This window comes from Aegilops tauschii, chromosome 7 (assembly GCF_002575655.3).
Source record: "Aegilops tauschii subsp. strangulata cultivar AL8/78 chromosome 7, Aet v6.0, whole genome shotgun sequence".
Classification (NCBI taxonomy): Eukaryota; Viridiplantae; Streptophyta; class Magnoliopsida; order Poales; family Poaceae; genus Aegilops; species Aegilops tauschii.
Window position 1 is genome coordinate 597,372,609 of NC_053041.3, and position 16,425 is coordinate 597,389,033.

The following is a 16,425-nucleotide window of genomic DNA, read 5'->3' on the forward strand; positions in this document are numbered from 1 at the left end:
AGCGGCAGTGCCCAGCTCGTCGACCTCGATGGTGGCCTTATGGTACACTCCGCTGATGGAGAGCCCGTCACCATCGGTCACCATGCCTGAGAAGTCACCGCCTCTCTCTCATGTCCGACAACGCCTCAAACTCGAACGTGAGCTTGGAACTTGGGGATCATGCATGGAACGCCTGGCAGAAACCTTGGCCGCTGGCGTGTAGTTCTTAACGAACTCGTGTCAAGACGATGTTGCTGTAGAGATCAGCGAGCTTGACGCTGACGGCGGTGATGTCCGGGAGAAATAGAAGCATGTAGAATGCGGTTGCTTGCTGCACGTCGTCATCGTTCTTGTTGCAGTAGTAGGGGCAGCTTCAGAGTCCTGAAGCGAGGGAAGATGGCGACTTGCTGCCGCGACAGGCTCGAACAGTTGGGACCACGTCCCTTTGAAGTCGAGTGCGTCGACGAGGGCTACCGCCGTCGTCAAGTTGACGGAGCCGGCAGGGAGGACGTTGCCGCCTCGCTTGCTTTGCGTCCAAGAAGTCAATGGACACCTTAGAGGCTTAGAGGCAGTGCCGCAGCCGGAAGATGCGGCGGCCACCATGAACTCCGGTGTGGGCGGCCAACTCTGGTCGATCCGGACGCCGCACGTCCACGTCAGGCCGCCGAGCTTGCCGACAAGCTTGGTCGCGGTTGCCGCGGTGCGTTGCAGGTCACCGAGCGACGGTGACCCCAGGAACTGCAGGAGCTCCCTCTGCGTGTAGCCCCGCGCGCCGGCGGCCACGAGCGCGACCGCCGCGTGGAAGGACCGCAGGGAGCGCATCCCCTGGCCACCCGCATACGCCGGCCGACCTCCCAGGCGAGGGCGGCACGCCGCCGTCGCCGCGCGGCTGTCCGTTGGCCGACTCGGCGCGCCGGCAAGTGTGGTGACTGCGGTCACAAGAGCGCGACGTCGGGCCCCACGAGGTTATTGTCGTGAAGCTGACCTGCTACCGCCATGCGACGAACATGGCTAAGCACAGCACTCCGTAGCGGAGGGAACATTATCGAGGAAACATTATTAAGAAAACATTCTTCAAGGAACATTATTGAGGGAACATTATGAAGGAAACATTATTCTGGGAACATTGTTGACTTCGGGGAATAATTTATTATTTGAAGATCATTTTTAGATTTGTAAGAACATTATGTTAATATATATCTAGAACATTTCTTAAATATTAAGATTAAAGATTTTTTAATTTTGTTTAACATTTTTTCCGATAATGCATATCCGAGGGCTTTTTTTAAGAACACTTTGAATGAGGAACATTTTTTTTTGTAAAGAACATTTTTAGGGAACATTTGTTTTTTATTTAGGTAACATTTCTTAATTATGAATTCCAAGAACATTATTTAGGGTACATTATTCAGGGAAGAATTGTTTTACTTCAGGGGGCCATTACTTTAGTTGAAGAACATTTTTATACTTCTGAGAACATTTTAAAAAGATATCTAGAACTTATCTTAATTATGAATTCCAAGAACATTATTCATGGAACAATTGTTTTACTTCAGGGAACATTATTTTATTCAAAATGTTTTTGGAACAATTGTATAATTACCCAAATGTTTTTGGTTTTCCTTGATGAACAATTGTATCATTAAGTAGGTCAACGGAATGAGTTCGGTGGTGCAGCTACCGGCTGTTGTGTCCAGGGCTAGTTCTTTTTGGTGGCTTCTCCGCCGGCTTCTAAGTTAGGCATATGGCCTTGTGTGTTTATATGTTGGCTTCGGGCTTGCCCGCTCTTTAGTCAATTTCTTTCACAAAGGGTGAATTTTATTCATGAAGATGAAGCAGTAAGTGGATACAAACATAAGTGAGAAAAAAGAAAAAGAAAAAACCCGAAACGATCAACAAAGGACAACAATGACCATACCTGCACCGGTCATCTCCTGACACCACAAGCACAATGAGGTTTTCCAATAGCAATGCCTACACAAAGTAACGATGCTCAAGCAGTGCCGTCACTAGACCCAACCACCAAAGACCACAAGTTATTATATTTTTGTTATTTTGGCACTACTTTCATGATTTTTGTTTTGGATAATTCCTTTTGCGGATCCTTACTATAGTTTGTGAAAAACATATTGAATTCATGTTTCAACCAACTCATTCAAAAGTCCGAACTGATAAAGAGAGGTGGGTAATATATTTTAACACCCCCCCTCACGTCTAGGCTATCTTGAACTTAAGACCCCTTGACTCGGATACCATATTGAATTCATGCTCCACCTAATTCATCCAAAAGTCCGAACTGATGAGAGAAGCGGGCAATATATTTCAACAAAATATTGGTGAGCAATCCGCTGTCAAAAAGCTCGGCCTGTCAAAAAACACGCGCGTGTGAATTTCAGTAAAAAAAGTGGACAATTGGCAGTCTTCCGGTATTGATCACGTCCACATCTTCTTCAGTGGATCCAATAAATACATGAAAATGATACCGAGCAAAGGAGTGGAGTAATTAATAGGCTCACGCATATCTTCTCACTGCTGTCATATGTCCTTTAATGCCCGGTCTATATAAACATGTTGAGATAAGATTCCTCCTGCGATGCATCAGCATATACTAGACTCAAGAACACATCCATAGTTTCCGCAAGATGGCTGCCACTTTTCTCTCTGTCATCCTCAAAATCCTCGTCATCACGCTGGCCAGTTCTTCCCTCCTCACCCAAGGTGTGTGTCTCGATCCATGCCTCTTTAGCTCTCTACCCCTCCACTGCAAGCCTTCAATTCGTATCTAAGATCGGTGCAGGTTCTCGCGAATTCCTGTCTAGCTAAGATAAATGCTATGTGTTTGAAACATAGGATCTTCCTCTGATCCTACAGATATTGAACATTTTTTGCATAAATTTCCTACATCATCCTGTGAGTTAACTTTTGAACTGAAACACTTAAAAGAGTCTTGACTCAGCTTTGGTAACATTCCGGCTATGGACGCTTGCATGCAGGAGAGGGGAAGTATGTGTGCCAGGGCAAATGCGAGGACATACCGGACTGCGACAATTGGTGCAAGTCGCCCGGGGGTCACCCCAAAGGAGGGCAGTGCGTGCCGCCGCTCTACCAGTTCTGCTGCTGCATTGAGTAATCCAATCATGGAGTATATATGTTTCTGAAATGTTTTGTAATCGTGTGTAGAATCAGCATCAGTAATAAAATGTGAGCCTGCTGCAGCTGCGGGAGTTGAAGGTAATTCTTGGACGTGTGGGGGAGGCTGTAATTAGGTTTCAGATAATACTTGAACGCCTGTCAATGTTACAGACAGACCACGGGAGCGAACATACTCGCTAGGCACGTGTCCCGGCCGGCATGGTAAATGGTCTCTAACGCACCATCTCGGGATCAAAGTGCCATGAAGCACCAGACCACGGTATTTTGTGGTGATCACGGTGACGGGATGGGATGGTGCTCGATACCGTCGCCCCCCATCGTCCACGACCAACTCTAGATGGTGCTCGTTGCGGCCCCGTCGACGAGCACCATGACACGGAAATCTTGCCACTGGACGTGCCATTACAGCATTCCTGTGGCGACGTGGCGGCCTTTGTAGTACCTGGAGGTAAATCATGCCATTACAGCATTCCCTGTCTAGTGTCCAAAATATCCGGTGAGGTACATTCCTGGAGCTTGGCTGGCCTTGCAGGGGCGATGTGGATGCCACCCTGTCTAGTATCCAAAATATCTTTCTTCGGCTCTTTCCATATTTCTTTAACATATTGGCATTACAAAGAACAATGCTCCTCATTTTCCTTTCGATTACAAAGATGACAATCATACCTTGTTGTGATTGATCGCACTTGAAGTTGGATACCCGTAGGAAGTCAATTATGAGCCATTCTCCATAAAACCACCTCCATCTTGTTAGGACATTGAATCGCCCATAATTTTCTCCAAGCTTTTTCCATAGTCAACTGATTTGACGATGCTTTTTTGGCATAATCACTTCGATTTTCCTAGAATAGTTGGGATCTGGCTAGGTTGTATGCAGATCTGGCTGAATATACTCCAATCTTAGTGATGAGTGGCCAAGGCGGAGAATCAGTACAACCTTCAGAATTTACTGGAATAATGAGGATCCTCTCTGCAATCTCTCCAGGAAAGATGTTGAATGGAAGTTACCTGCAGGAGATAACCAATCGAAGAAACAAAAGTAGTGTAGCTAGAATTAATAAATGCAGGAAATATCAGGATGCCACTAATAGAAAAACTAAAGCAGTGAGTACAAAAATACATGAGCTAGAGCAACAAAATGCAGTATAAAGTTACAGTGGTTTTGGATCAGGGATATAACAACACCGTTGTTAAATAGATGGTTTACCAACACTGTTGACGCATTGATGCGGAAAATTCAAAAAACAGTTGTACTTTCGATTTGGATCCTTTAGAAGAAAAAAAAGCAGAGCAGAGAATTATTCAAGCCTCATCAAGATATTATGATTGTTTCTGACTTATAATATAAACCAACTGGGATATGAATCATCAAAATTGACCTTTCTCAACCTTCCGAGCTAGCATAATCAATTACATGCTGCACATATATGCAAACTTCTATAAATATAGTCCCTCTGTTCCTAAATATAAGTCTTTTTAGAGATTTCGGTAAGGACTACATACGGATGTATATAGACATATTTTAGAGTGTAGATTCACTCATTTTGCTCCGTATGTAGTCCGCATTGGAATCTCTAAAAGACATATCTAGGAACGGAGGGAGTAATATCAAACCAGAAAAAACAAGAGACCAGAAAACCTTGCAAACACCCAGAGAGGATTGTATGTGCGCAAATCAGAACATAAGCAACTCTTGCTTCGCCACTCAGATAAAACATCAAAATACTTAGAACACACTAGTGTCTCACTGTCTCATATGGCTCTACTTGTTGCACATCAAAAGGCACAGAACATTCTACAGCTCATACCAAGTGTCTTGAACACATCCATACTAGAACATAAATAATTCTGGCTTAGCCAAAACAGGTACACACGGAAATGTCTCATACAGCCATACTTGTTGCCCATCAAAAGGCATAGAGTATACTACAACTCAGACTAACACATCCATGAGGGAAACATCCAACGACACAAATACTAGAAATGAAAACCAACACAGGTCAAACTGAAACTAAAGGTAGCATTTTCTACGAACAATACATCATCTCCGTTGGAATCTTTGTGAAGAGTTCACTTGAAAACGCAACAGAGCACCTCGCTCATGGCATCCCATTTTCAATCAGCAGAACATTCATCAACTGGGAGTTACCAGCCGTATTCCTCCATCCAATGGTAGGCAGGACAAGAGCGGCACATATGGGAAAAATTGCATAAATCTATGGTAGGTATGGCCAAGGTGACATACAACTGTGCTTTCTTGACGATCCAAATCGTATGCCAACACTTGATTGTTCGAATGAGCTATGAAGATGAGATTGGCATGTGGGTGTACTCCAATGACTTCGAGAGACTCCTTATTTGGAATTACATTTGAACACTTGTACAATTTCCAGTAGATGCAGTCGTCATCCTGATGACACACACCCCAGTTATAAATCTCACCACTAAGAGTGTAAACGGATATAGTAGTCAAAGATGTGTCCGAGTCGACATAAAATAGGTGCCCATGAGACTTCCCAATGAAACCCGAGAAACTGTTAGCTGGCAGCGGGACGATCCTCCATTTTAGCCCTTGTGCATCAACTATTGCCAACCCGAACACATCTGCATCAAAGCAGCTTAGCCCTATCAGGTGCAAACATCCGTTACGGAAAACTCTAGGCTGACCAAAGCACAGGCTAACTTGGCTGTCCCATTTGGGTTCCATTGCTACCCACGCACCAGTTTTTGAAGAGTAAATCCTCACTTGTGTCACAACCTGGAATTGTATGCCCCGGTGGTCCGGGGGTGACCAGTCCTCTGCAAACTCGAACACATGAAACCCCTCAGTGGATGCATCGCTGTCGAAACCCAGGTAAGCAATGCTGTCGTTGCCGGCGTGGCCATTGTGGGGCAGCAGAGTGTACTCACCGGTAGCTGGATTGGAGACCATGTAGCGAAAATTGCCAGCCCCAATAGAAATGCGGGCAAGAAACAGTCCATCGCAGGAATCATCGACGGACATGACGCGGTCCGTGCTGTCGGGCGGCAGCGGCAGCCGCGGGTGGGTCTTGGGGACGCTCGCCCACGGGAAGGCGGAAAGGTAGGCGTAGTTGACGCCGGGGAAGGCCGCGGCTTCTTCGGTGATGCGGTAGAAGAAGCCGGTCAGGGAGTGCACAATCTTCTTCCTGTAGACGGGGTCGGCGATGAGGTCGCGCCAGGCCGGGCAGACGCACTTGCAGATGCAGAGCGATTTATAGGGCACGCGAGAGAGGATCTCCGCGATTAGGTCGCGGGTGAGCCTGGACATCGGCTCCTCCACCGGATTCTCCATAGCTTGGAAGGGATGGCCGCTGGAATAGGTAGGTTTCGACGGGAGATGGGGCGGCGGCGGCGGCGGCGGCGGGGCTTTTGGGGCTGGGGACTCGACGGAGCGGGGGAGTGGGGAGTGAGTGATGGTCTCGGATTGGGGAAAAGGCCCACGATGAAGCCTCTCCCATAAAAAAAAGTGGACTTTTTTTTGCATTTATTTTTGAGAGGTTTTTGCTTTGATATGAAGAGCGCATGGTCCTTTTATTTCAGAAATTTCCAAAGCTGCGCTGAAATTTTGAATTTCTCCAAAAGAAATCTGGTGTGTGGATTTTAGAGTGGGTCGTGTACCAGTAAATGCTTGTGATTTTTTATTAATTTGTTGCCTCGATATAAAAAACAAGGACGTGGCTAGCGGGCGCTCGGGCGCCTGCCGGTGAGATCGAGCGCTCTTCCAAATATGGAAGGAGCAGCCGACGCGTCTGATGTGATTCACCAAAAAAAGAATCTTATCTGCACGTTCATTTATTTGGGTGTTCAAAAAGTTTTAAAAAATGTAACTTTTGATTGAAGCGTCGAAATTCAGTTTCGTTTTCACATTTGGGTTTCTCGCGACGAGTTCTTCAAAACTAGATCTCATATTGATAGGTTTCATCGAACCTTTTTTCGAGGCAACTTTGGGTCCGATGGAGGCAACTTTAGTGCTATAGGAAGGCAACTTCATTTTTTTCCTAGTAGGACTACCTATTAGGTTGGTTAGTGTAAAAATGAGAAAATCACACAAAATATGAGGTACCTTTAGTGCTACATATAAGAAACTTCATTGCACTACATGTATCGATGAATTTTGCTAACATTATCGCAACTTGGCTACCATAGCTGCTTAGTTGCCTACCCTGGATATTTAGTTGGCTATCATTGATGTCCAGTTGCCTACAATACTATGAAACTGGCCTATCATTGATGTCCAGTTAACTGCTATTGATAATTAGTTACCTACCATTGCTGCTCAGTTGTCTAACTTTGTAATTAGTTCACTACAATATTATGATGCTTATCATTGTTTTTTTCTAAGTTGCTTAAAAACACTATGAAGTTGCCTATCAGGGATGCTCAGTTGACAGCCATTACTATTTCAGTTGCCTAAAATATATTAAAAAGTTGTCAGTCAATGTTGCTAAGTTCCCATTATATGAAACTAAGTTGTTTATCCTATCGAAAAGGTATTCTATGCAACATAGGATAAGATTAGACTACTCACTAATCATGGCAGGCAACTTAGGATAGGCTACCTCGGAAAGTAAGTTTCCTATAGCACTATCAATTTGGAGATGAAGCTAGTTATGGTAGAATACTTGGTGGTTGTGGTAGAAAACTTTGAGATTGTTATGCACTCGAGTGGTACACAGAAAAAGTTAGCAACTTTTGAGGTGTATTTATACAGCTATAGTGCACTCACCAGACAACTCATGTGTACTCTGAGTTGGTATCTAGAAAAAAGCAACCACATGTGGAAAAGTCTAAGTTCACCATTGATGGGGTTATTGGAGGCAAAACAAGAATAATAACTTTAAGATCGTTATGCACTTGAGTATCACACAAAAAGGGTTAGCAACTTTTAGGGTGTTTTTGTGCAACTCTAGTGTATTCAATAAGCAACTCACGTGTGTTTTCCATTATTATATCTAGAGATTCAAATTTTTTTTGCTGGCAACTTGTGCCAAAATTATGAACGACTTGTGTAATTTTGCGGGAAACTGTTTGATCCACCCCTTCTGAAATTCTCATCACCCCCTATGCAACTTCTCATCTATCCCCACTTTCTCAACTAGCCAACACCCGCGAACTAGCTAGCCAACACACACACGCTCATTTGCGTAGGCGGGCAGACTACCCCAGAAAAGGAAAGAAAAAGGTTCTCATACCATTCATCCCCACATCGTTTCCTAATTTGGAATCATGATAGACAACTTAGATCCCACAAAAACTTTTCGACATTGTAGGCAACTTATATCCCTTGATAGACAACTTCCATAGTATTTTAGGCAGTTGGGGATCATCCGTAGGCAACTTCATAGCAACATAGGCCACTTGATTTCTGAGGGAGGCAATTTAGAAGCCATGTCAGACAACTTTCCACTCTACGGTAAACAACTTCATAGTATCATTGGCAACTAAACTATTTACAAATTAGTTTTCGATGTATGCAACTTAGCAACCATGGTAACCATCTATTAGAATATTGCACAAAACTATTAATAGGCTACTAGGTGAATTCACTAATACACACGATGCAATTCATCTAGCATCAAAGTTGCTCCTGTTTAGCACTAAAATTGCCTCATCTAGCATCGAAGTTGCTTTTGAAAAATTCACAACGCAACTGCCCCCCTAGCAAAATTCACACAATTGTTCTAGTAAGATTCAAATCAACTATCCCTAATAAAAATCCAAGCAACTATCCTAGCAAATCCAAGTAGTTGTAATTCCAAAACACAATGCAAAATTATTCTAAGCAACTGTCCTAGCAAAACCAAGCAACTGTCTTGAAAATCCAAGCAATCGCATTACCAAAATACACCGTGCAAAACTGTCCAAGCAAAAACCAAGCAACTTCCCTAACCAAACCAGGCAATTGCATTACGACACGATGCAACTCTTCTAGCATATCCAAGTGACTTATTTATCCCCATAATTGATTGCAAAAAATTGCCCCACTAATTCAAACAAAAATGACATGCATTTGGGCAAGGACCGTGGTTTTTTCATAACAGGCAACTTCATAACAATGGTTGGCAACTAGGGAGAAATGTTTTATCTCCTTGTGCAAAATATGGATAGGCGATAATAGGACAATGTATGCATAATATATGTTGAACGCAAGTTGCTTCTTTACTGCTGAAGGTTGCCTCCATGTAATTTTAAAGTTGCCTACGAATGATGCTCAGTTGCGTACATACAATGAAAATTTGTCCCATATGATTTTTATGTTGTCTACGATATACTTGATAGGTAAATTCACTAGTACACATGATGCAAGGAAGTTGCTTCTGTTTAGTACTTGCCTCGACTAGAACCAAAGTTGCTTTAAAAAAAAATCATCGAAACATATACATATGAGATCTAGTTTTGAAGATCTCGTCGTGAGAAACCTAATAATGAAAACGGATTTTCATTTTGACACTCGGTTCAAAAGTTATAGCTTTTAAAAAATTAAGATGAAATAAAGTGGGATGACACAGCACATGCATGCAGGTAATCCTTAGTGATCATCCACCACCTGACAACGCCAGATACATTGCAAGGAGGAAGGAGGCCGTTTTCTTAGCAGTTTTGTCGCGTAGCAGGTGCGCAAGCATGGGACAGCTCGCGTGTGCACTCGCGACGTCCATCCGGCGCAGCTGCGCGATTAAGAATTCAGGAAAAAACAAAAGCGAATAACTAGCCATTATCACATAGAAAAGTGCTTGGTTTTATTTTTATTTTTTACAGGTCACAAAAAAATTGCTATTTTCATAAACTTTAAATCTGGAAACATACTTGAGTCACTTGGACGTGAGACTTTAAAATGTAACAGTATGAACTTAGTTAGAGAAGTACATGCTCCCAAATGCACCTCATATTTTCCCCGTTTACATAATGAATTATGTCACTTATTTTTAAATCAAAAATGAGTACTACTTTTTTTCCAGGCATTTCCCTTGTGTTTTTAACAGACATTTCCCATGATATTTTTTTAGAATCTTCCCATGATTTTGGACTAGGCTTCCTCACAGGAGGCTGCTTGCTGGAAGTAGAGGCTAGGTACTATGAAACATGATACTGAGAAAAAAAAATCACAGCATCCACATTGATCATCGACAAGTGGCGGAGATCATATATTTCTGAGTTGACGTCGACAGCATCTCACGCCTATTGGAGCCTGCTGAACTGATGCCAATCAGCAACACAAAATCGATATAAGCCTGGATATTTTCAGCAACGCGAAGGAACCATCACGACATCAGTACCAGCACAAAAATCAAGCAGTGGAACTCTGATGCTTCAGTAATCCAGTTCACTAACCATTGCCTGATATGAACAAAATACTGAAGCTTCAGGCAAATACCATAATCTTTCTTCGGATCTTTCCATATTTATGACACATTATTGGCATTACAAAAAAAACAATGCTCAATTTCCTCTCGATTAAAAAGATGGCAACCATACCTTGTTAGGGTTGCTCGCACATGAATAAAACCACCTTCAACTTGTTAGGACATTGAATTATCAATAGTTTTCTCCAACCGTTTTCCATAGTCCCCTAGTTTGATGATGTTACTTTGGCATCATCACTTGGATTTTCCCGGAGTAGCTGTGATCTGGTAAGGTTATATGCATATCTGACTGAATATATTCCACACTTGAGTGCGAGGCCAAGAGGAAAATCAGTACAACCTTCGGAGCTTCAATGGAAGTTTCCTGAGGATCCTCTCTGCAATCTCTCCGGGATAGAGGTTCAACGGAAGTTTCCTGAGGAAAGGAGATAACCAATCGAACAAAGAAAAGTAGCGTAGCCACAATTAATAAAGGCAGGAAATAGTAGTATACCACTAATAAAGATACTAAAGCAGTGAGTACAATAAGACATAGGTTAGAGCAACAAAAGGGAGTATACAGTTATAGTAGTTATACCTTAAGTAAAATATTAGCATCAGTACAGTTACTTTAATACTAGCAAAAATAAGTGTCAAGTGCTAACCTTAACAAGCACCAGCTCAAAAGTGGTAACCCTAACACATTCTTATCTACTAGAAAGAACAACTCCATTATTGTACTAAACATGCCTCTAAAATGTTTAGTTCTACTCTAAAACAGAGTGATCAGCCAACTAAAACAGAGTGGCAAGTCGACTTTTCTGATTAGCCTGAGAAAGCAAGACTAGTACATTTTATTTTGCACATTGTCCAGCAGAGACGAGAGTACAAGAACGCACCTACGAAGGCTAACATTTGCAGTTTCGTAAACCCTCCTTATCACTACTTTCTAGGTATTGACAAGTAAAAAGCTTTATATCAGGGATAGTATTTCATCCCAAATTGTTGGAACTGGAACAGAGTTAAACAGATGGTTTCCCAACACAGTTGACTCATGGATGTGGAAAATTAAACTAGATAATCCAGCCATAGTTTTAATTTGAATCCTTTAGAAGAAAAATATAGCTGGAAATTTTTCATGCATCATCAAGAGATTATGATCATTTCTGATACTGACCTTTATCAACCTTTTGAGCTAAAATGATCACATTACATGATGCACACATATGCAAACTTCTATGAATATAACATCAAACCAGAAAAAACAAGAGACCAAGAAAATCTTAGCAGTGCAAACACCTAGATAGAATTGTATGTGTGCACATCAGAACATAAGCACCTGTTGTTTAGCCACTCAGGTAAAACATTACAAATAAATAAATCAAATTAGAACATACTAGTATCTCACTGCCTCATATGGCTCATACTTGTTGCACATCAAAAGACACAGAACATTCTACAGCTCATACCAAGTGTCTTGTACACATCCATAGTAGAAGATAAATAATTCTGGCTTAGCCAATAGAGGTACACACGGAAATGTCTTGTACATCCGTACTTGTTGCCTTATCAAAAGGCACAAAGCATACGACAAATCGCACTAACACATCAATGAGGGAAACATCCAACGAGACAAATACTAGAAATGAAAACCAATGCAGAGATCAAACTGAAACTAAAGGTAGCATTTTGTATGAACAATAGATCATCTCCGTTTGAATCTCTGTGAAGAGTTCACTTGAAAACGCGACGGCCCACTGAGCACCTCGTCCATATCAGCAGAACATTCATCAACTGGGAGTTGCCAGCCGTAGGCTGGACAGCAGTGGCACATATGGGAAATATTGCTCATGCGCGAGGTAGGTCCGCTCAATGTGGTGCACAGCTGTACTTTCACGATGATCCAAATCATATGCCAACAGTTCATTATTGTTGAAATCGGCCATAAAGATGATATTGGCATGTGGGTGTACTCCGATGACTTTGAGGTCCCAGCCGAGACAAAAATTCTCCTTTGGAATCACATCTGAAAGCTTGTGCAACAATATCCAATGCGCGCATCCGTCGTCCAAATAAGACGCATCCTGGTTATAAATCCCTTCACTGAGAACGTAGACAGATATAGTTGAGAATGAGGCCGAGCCATATCCTTCTTCACTGTCGTCAGAGTTGATATAAAACAGTTGTCCTGCAGATTTTCCGATGAAACCCGAGAAACTGGGATCGATGAAATTCGGCACGGGGATGGTTCTCCATTTTAGCCCTTTTGCATCAACTATTGCCAGCCCATCAAGATGTATGAGCAGGTGCAAACACCCCTCACTGAAAACTCCAAGTGGACCGCCGCACAAGCTAACCTGGATGTCCCATTTGGGTTCCATTGCTACCCATGCACCAGTTTCGGAAGAGTAAATGTTGAGCCCTGTCACAACCGGGGGAACCCCATCCTGGTCTTGGTCTGGCCATCCCATCACAAACTGGAACACATGAAACTCCTGAGTGGAGACACCACTATCGAAGCCCAAGTAAGAGCCACAGCAGTTGCCGGCGTAGCCAGAGTGGGGCAGCAGAATATACTCACCGGTAGTTGGATTGGAGACCATGTAGCCAGATTGTGGCTCCGGCGTGCCCGTCCCAATCCGGGTAAGAAACAGCCCATCGCAGGAATCCTTGACAGTGAAGAAACAGTCTGCGCTGTCTGGCGGTAGTGGCAAGCGCGGGTAGGTCCTGGGCACGCTCGCCCAAGGGAAGGCAGAGAGGTCGGCGTAGTTGACGGCCAAGCCGCGGGACTCGGCAGAGTCGGCCGGGATGTGGTAGAAGAAACCGGCCAGGGACTGCACAATCTTCTTCCGACTCTCCGGATCTGCGATGAGGTCGCGCCAGGCAGGGCACACACACTTGCAGACGCAGAGTGATTTGTAGGGCACGCGAGAGAGGATCTCCGCCATTAGGTCGTGGGTGAGCCTGGACATCGGCTCCTCCATGCCGACCGTCCGCCGCGAGCGCTGGCTACGGTTCTTGGGTGGAATAGGTAGGCGGCGGCAGCGGCGGAGATGGATGGATGGCGGCGGCAGCGGCGGAGATGGATGGATGGCGGCGGCGGCGGCGCCGGAGATGGATGGATGGCGGCGGCGGCGGCGGCGGAGTGCCTTTGGAGCTGGGGACTCGGAGTGGGGATGGGGACTGGGTGGTGCTCTGGTCGGGCGTGGCATGGGCCAACAGGGTGTGGCCGTGTGGGGCGTTTTTTTTAGGGAAATGCGTTTATAAAAAAAAATCAGGGAATGAGTTTATTTTTTGATAAAGGGAGCTTTTATTATTTTAAAGAATTAAGCATTACACCCGGGCTCTGCATAACTGAGATGCAAGTCCAGGAAAATGAGTTTATAAATGTCCTGCAGGGGACAATGCCTGTGATGGAAACCTCTAACATAAAAATAAGAATGTTTATTTATTTTTTGTTGGTTTGATTTGAAGAGCACATGGTCCTTTTATTTTAGAAAAATTCAAAGATGACTGCTATTTTGAATTTTTCCAAAAGAAATCTGGTGTGTAGATCTTAGAGTGGGCCGTGTGCCAGTAAATTTTGTGATTTTCTTTTTATTAATTTGCGGTATGGACAAAAAAAAGAGTAAATAGCTGGAATAGCATTGTCACATAGAGAAGTGCTTGGGTTTTTCACTTTTTTCATGGATCATAAAAAAATTGCGATTTTCATAAAAGTTTTATCTGCAAAGGTACTTGCTCATTTGCATGTGCGGTTTTTATAGTTTGCGGATTTTTTTAGGGAAGTACATGCTCCGAGTGCATCTCATATTTTCCGACTCACATACCCGTTTGCATGATGAATTATGCCATTTGTTTTTAATAAAAAATATGATACTTGATATGTTGCATGAATTTCCTGTGATTTTGAGACTAGGCTTCATCCAAAAACTAAAGGCCAAGCCCAACACGACTGTCAAATAAATCTAGAGTACGATGCACACAAACAAATATAAGATAACCCGACTGTAGGGTAGCAAACTTTATTTAATTCATGCTATAATGTCTGGAATCGAGCTAAACAATAATTAGACTAAGATAAAAGATAAATAGAGCTAAATTTAGAAACAACCTAGCAGAGTGGCGTTTCAAGGATTGGGCTCGGGTATCCGGTTTGCTCCTCCACCGAGAATTATGTTGTGTGTGTAAATCTAATAGTAAGATGTTGGAATATTAGGAAAGTTCATGATTAATTTCAATAAATAATTCATGGCTAGAATAGAGAATAGCATGTAACAATCTAGCATACTAGATTAACAGTAAAGCATGCACATGTAACAATAACTAAGACATGAACAGATCATGAGGAATGTACTATTCGTTAGCTGTTGCAGGAGTGACGTTGTGTTGATGACGATGGCGACGACGATCTGTTGCTGATGGCGTTGGAGACGAGGATGAGTAGGCTGCCCGACTTGGACGGAAGACGACCCGTGATGACGAACTTGAGCAGTCACGCAGAGCGCTTTCCAAAAACCTAATTCGTCCTCTCCTGATGCAGGATCGCAAGGACGAACGGTTCCGAAGACCCGCACTCCCGCACGCCGGCGTTCGGGATAGACGTAGCTGCGCAAGTTGCGAAAAGAGGCAAGACCCAAGGTGTTTCGGTGTATCTTTGGTCGGGGCCAGTAAGCAGTATATATAGGAGGACCAGAGGCAGTATCGTGTCGCGATCATGATCTCAAATCGACTTGGTTTCCAAGTCAAACTTACCGGACAAGGAAACAATCAACTTGTCTGTCAAGACACCAAAAAATAAAACGGCAAAAGAAAGTCGTGCCCCTGCAAGGCAACGGACTGGATTTCGGTGGACCATTCACGCGGACGCCGCCCTGGCCCGTGCCTGAGCCCGGCCAGGGCGGCGCTCACGTGTGGTTTTCTATTTCTCTCTTTAACACCTCACTAAGTGTGGTGTAGAGAACCCACTATATAAGGAGGTCTCAAACTTCCTCAAGTTCCGGGGTGATACTAAACTTTAGAATCACCACTTGTTATTTTTACACATGGGCCACTTTGAGATTTCAAAAATTGTTAATTGGCCAGGCCCATTTATTTCAAGCAATCCCCCATATGATCTCAAATACCCATTTAGAGATTTGCCTTTTCTCACTACTTGTTTAATATACTAGTGTTTCAGCAGAGACTGTTAAGTTGAACTTCTGCCTAGAGCTTTAAGTTACATCCGTCCACAATTTAAAAACCAGGCATCTCAATGTTTTGCCGGCAATCAACGTTGCCCTGGTGTTTGAAATTCATTCCCATTTATTGCATGGGACCTAAGCATGCACCCAAGGACACAGATTTGATTTTTCAACCAATTTATATGCACTGGAGCAAGTGCATGTAGTTTAAATTTGAATTATGCACATAAATGCATTGAAAACTCAGTTAATGCATAAAAATGTCCAAACGAACCCCAAAAATCACAAAAATTGACACAACACTCCTGTTGTTCTATGTTGACATGAGAAAAATTTTGGAAGCAATAAGAGGCAATGGATATTGTTTCGTCCCCAAAGGTGGTATGTTCCGTACCGAAACCATCATGCTTGTTGTGAGAAGCTCTGATTTGTGAGAAGCATATATCCAAACCTGCCCCAAATGGGACAAAAATATTACCATGACATGTTGATGCCGCTCCATGATAGCATGCCAAGTTTCATGAATTTCAGACGAGTTTTGGATTTACTAGAATTTAAAAACCAGGCATCTCAATGTTTTGCCGGCAATCAACGGTGCCCAGGTGTTTGAAATTCATTCCCATTTCTTGAATGGGACCTAAGCATGCACCCAAGGACACAGATTTGATTTTTAACCAATTTATATGCACTGGAGCATGTGCATGTAGTTCAGATTTGAATTATGCACATAAATGCATTAAAAATCA

The 16,425-nt window shown here is 43.2% G+C and overlaps 2 protein-coding genes and 1 long non-coding RNA gene across 5 annotated transcripts; 1 reads left to right on the top strand and 2 right to left on the bottom strand.

Annotated features, from left to right (window-relative positions):
* The first annotated feature begins 1,295 nt into the window (after positions 1 to 1,295).
* Positions 1,296 to 3,285, top strand: LOC141027835 (uncharacterized). The gene is made up of 2 exons (XR_012189802.1): positions 1,296 to 2,697; positions 2,973 to 3,285. It is a non-coding gene; the product is annotated as an uncharacterized lncRNA (long non-coding RNA).
* Positions 3,286 to 4,961: 1,676 nt separating this feature from the next.
* On the bottom strand, positions 4,962 to 6,569 carry LOC109736307 (F-box protein At5g07610). Of its 3 annotated transcripts, XM_020295534.3 has the most exons (3): positions 6,043 to 6,569; positions 5,854 to 5,931; positions 4,962 to 5,736 (listed from the first exon to the last, which is right to left on the bottom strand). In XM_020295534.3, exons 1-3 carry the CDS (start codon positions 6,443 to 6,445, stop codon positions 5,267 to 5,269), a joined length of 951 nt encoding a protein of 316 aa, XP_020151123.1. In that variant the 5' UTR covers positions 6,446 to 6,569; the 3' UTR covers positions 4,962 to 5,266. The 3 variants fall into 3 exon arrangements, with proteins under 3 accessions (XP_020151123.1, XP_020151122.1, XP_040250843.1); XM_020295533.3 differs by having other exon boundaries at positions 4,962 to 5,931; XM_040394909.2 differs by having other exon boundaries at positions 5,854 to 6,569.
* A 3,946-nt stretch (positions 6,570 to 10,515) lies between these two features.
* LOC120968289 (F-box protein At5g07610) lies at positions 10,516 to 13,710 on the bottom strand. Its single transcript, XM_040394910.2, has 2 exons — positions 13,078 to 13,710; positions 10,516 to 10,932 (listed from the first exon to the last, which is right to left on the bottom strand). Exons 1-2 carry the CDS (start codon positions 13,706 to 13,708, stop codon positions 10,919 to 10,921), a joined length of 645 nt encoding a protein of 214 aa, XP_040250844.1. The 5' UTR covers positions 13,709 to 13,710; the 3' UTR covers positions 10,516 to 10,918.
* Positions 13,711 to 16,425: the final 2,715 nt, after the last annotated feature.

Excerpts from the sequence above, each read along its gene's own strand:
- LOC109736307 (XM_020295533.3), bottom strand. The coding sequence starts at position 6,445 with ATGGAGAATCCGGTGGAGGAGCCGATGTCCAGGCTCACCCGCGACCTA. Across the intron at positions 5,932-6,042 it reads GGTCTCCAATCCAGCTACCG|AGGACTGGTCACCCCCGGAC; the intron begins GTGAGTACACTC and ends TCGAGTTTGCAG.
- LOC120968289 (XM_040394910.2), bottom strand. The coding sequence starts at position 13,708 with ATGCCACGCCCGACCAGAGCACCACCCAGTCCCCATCCCCACTCCGAG.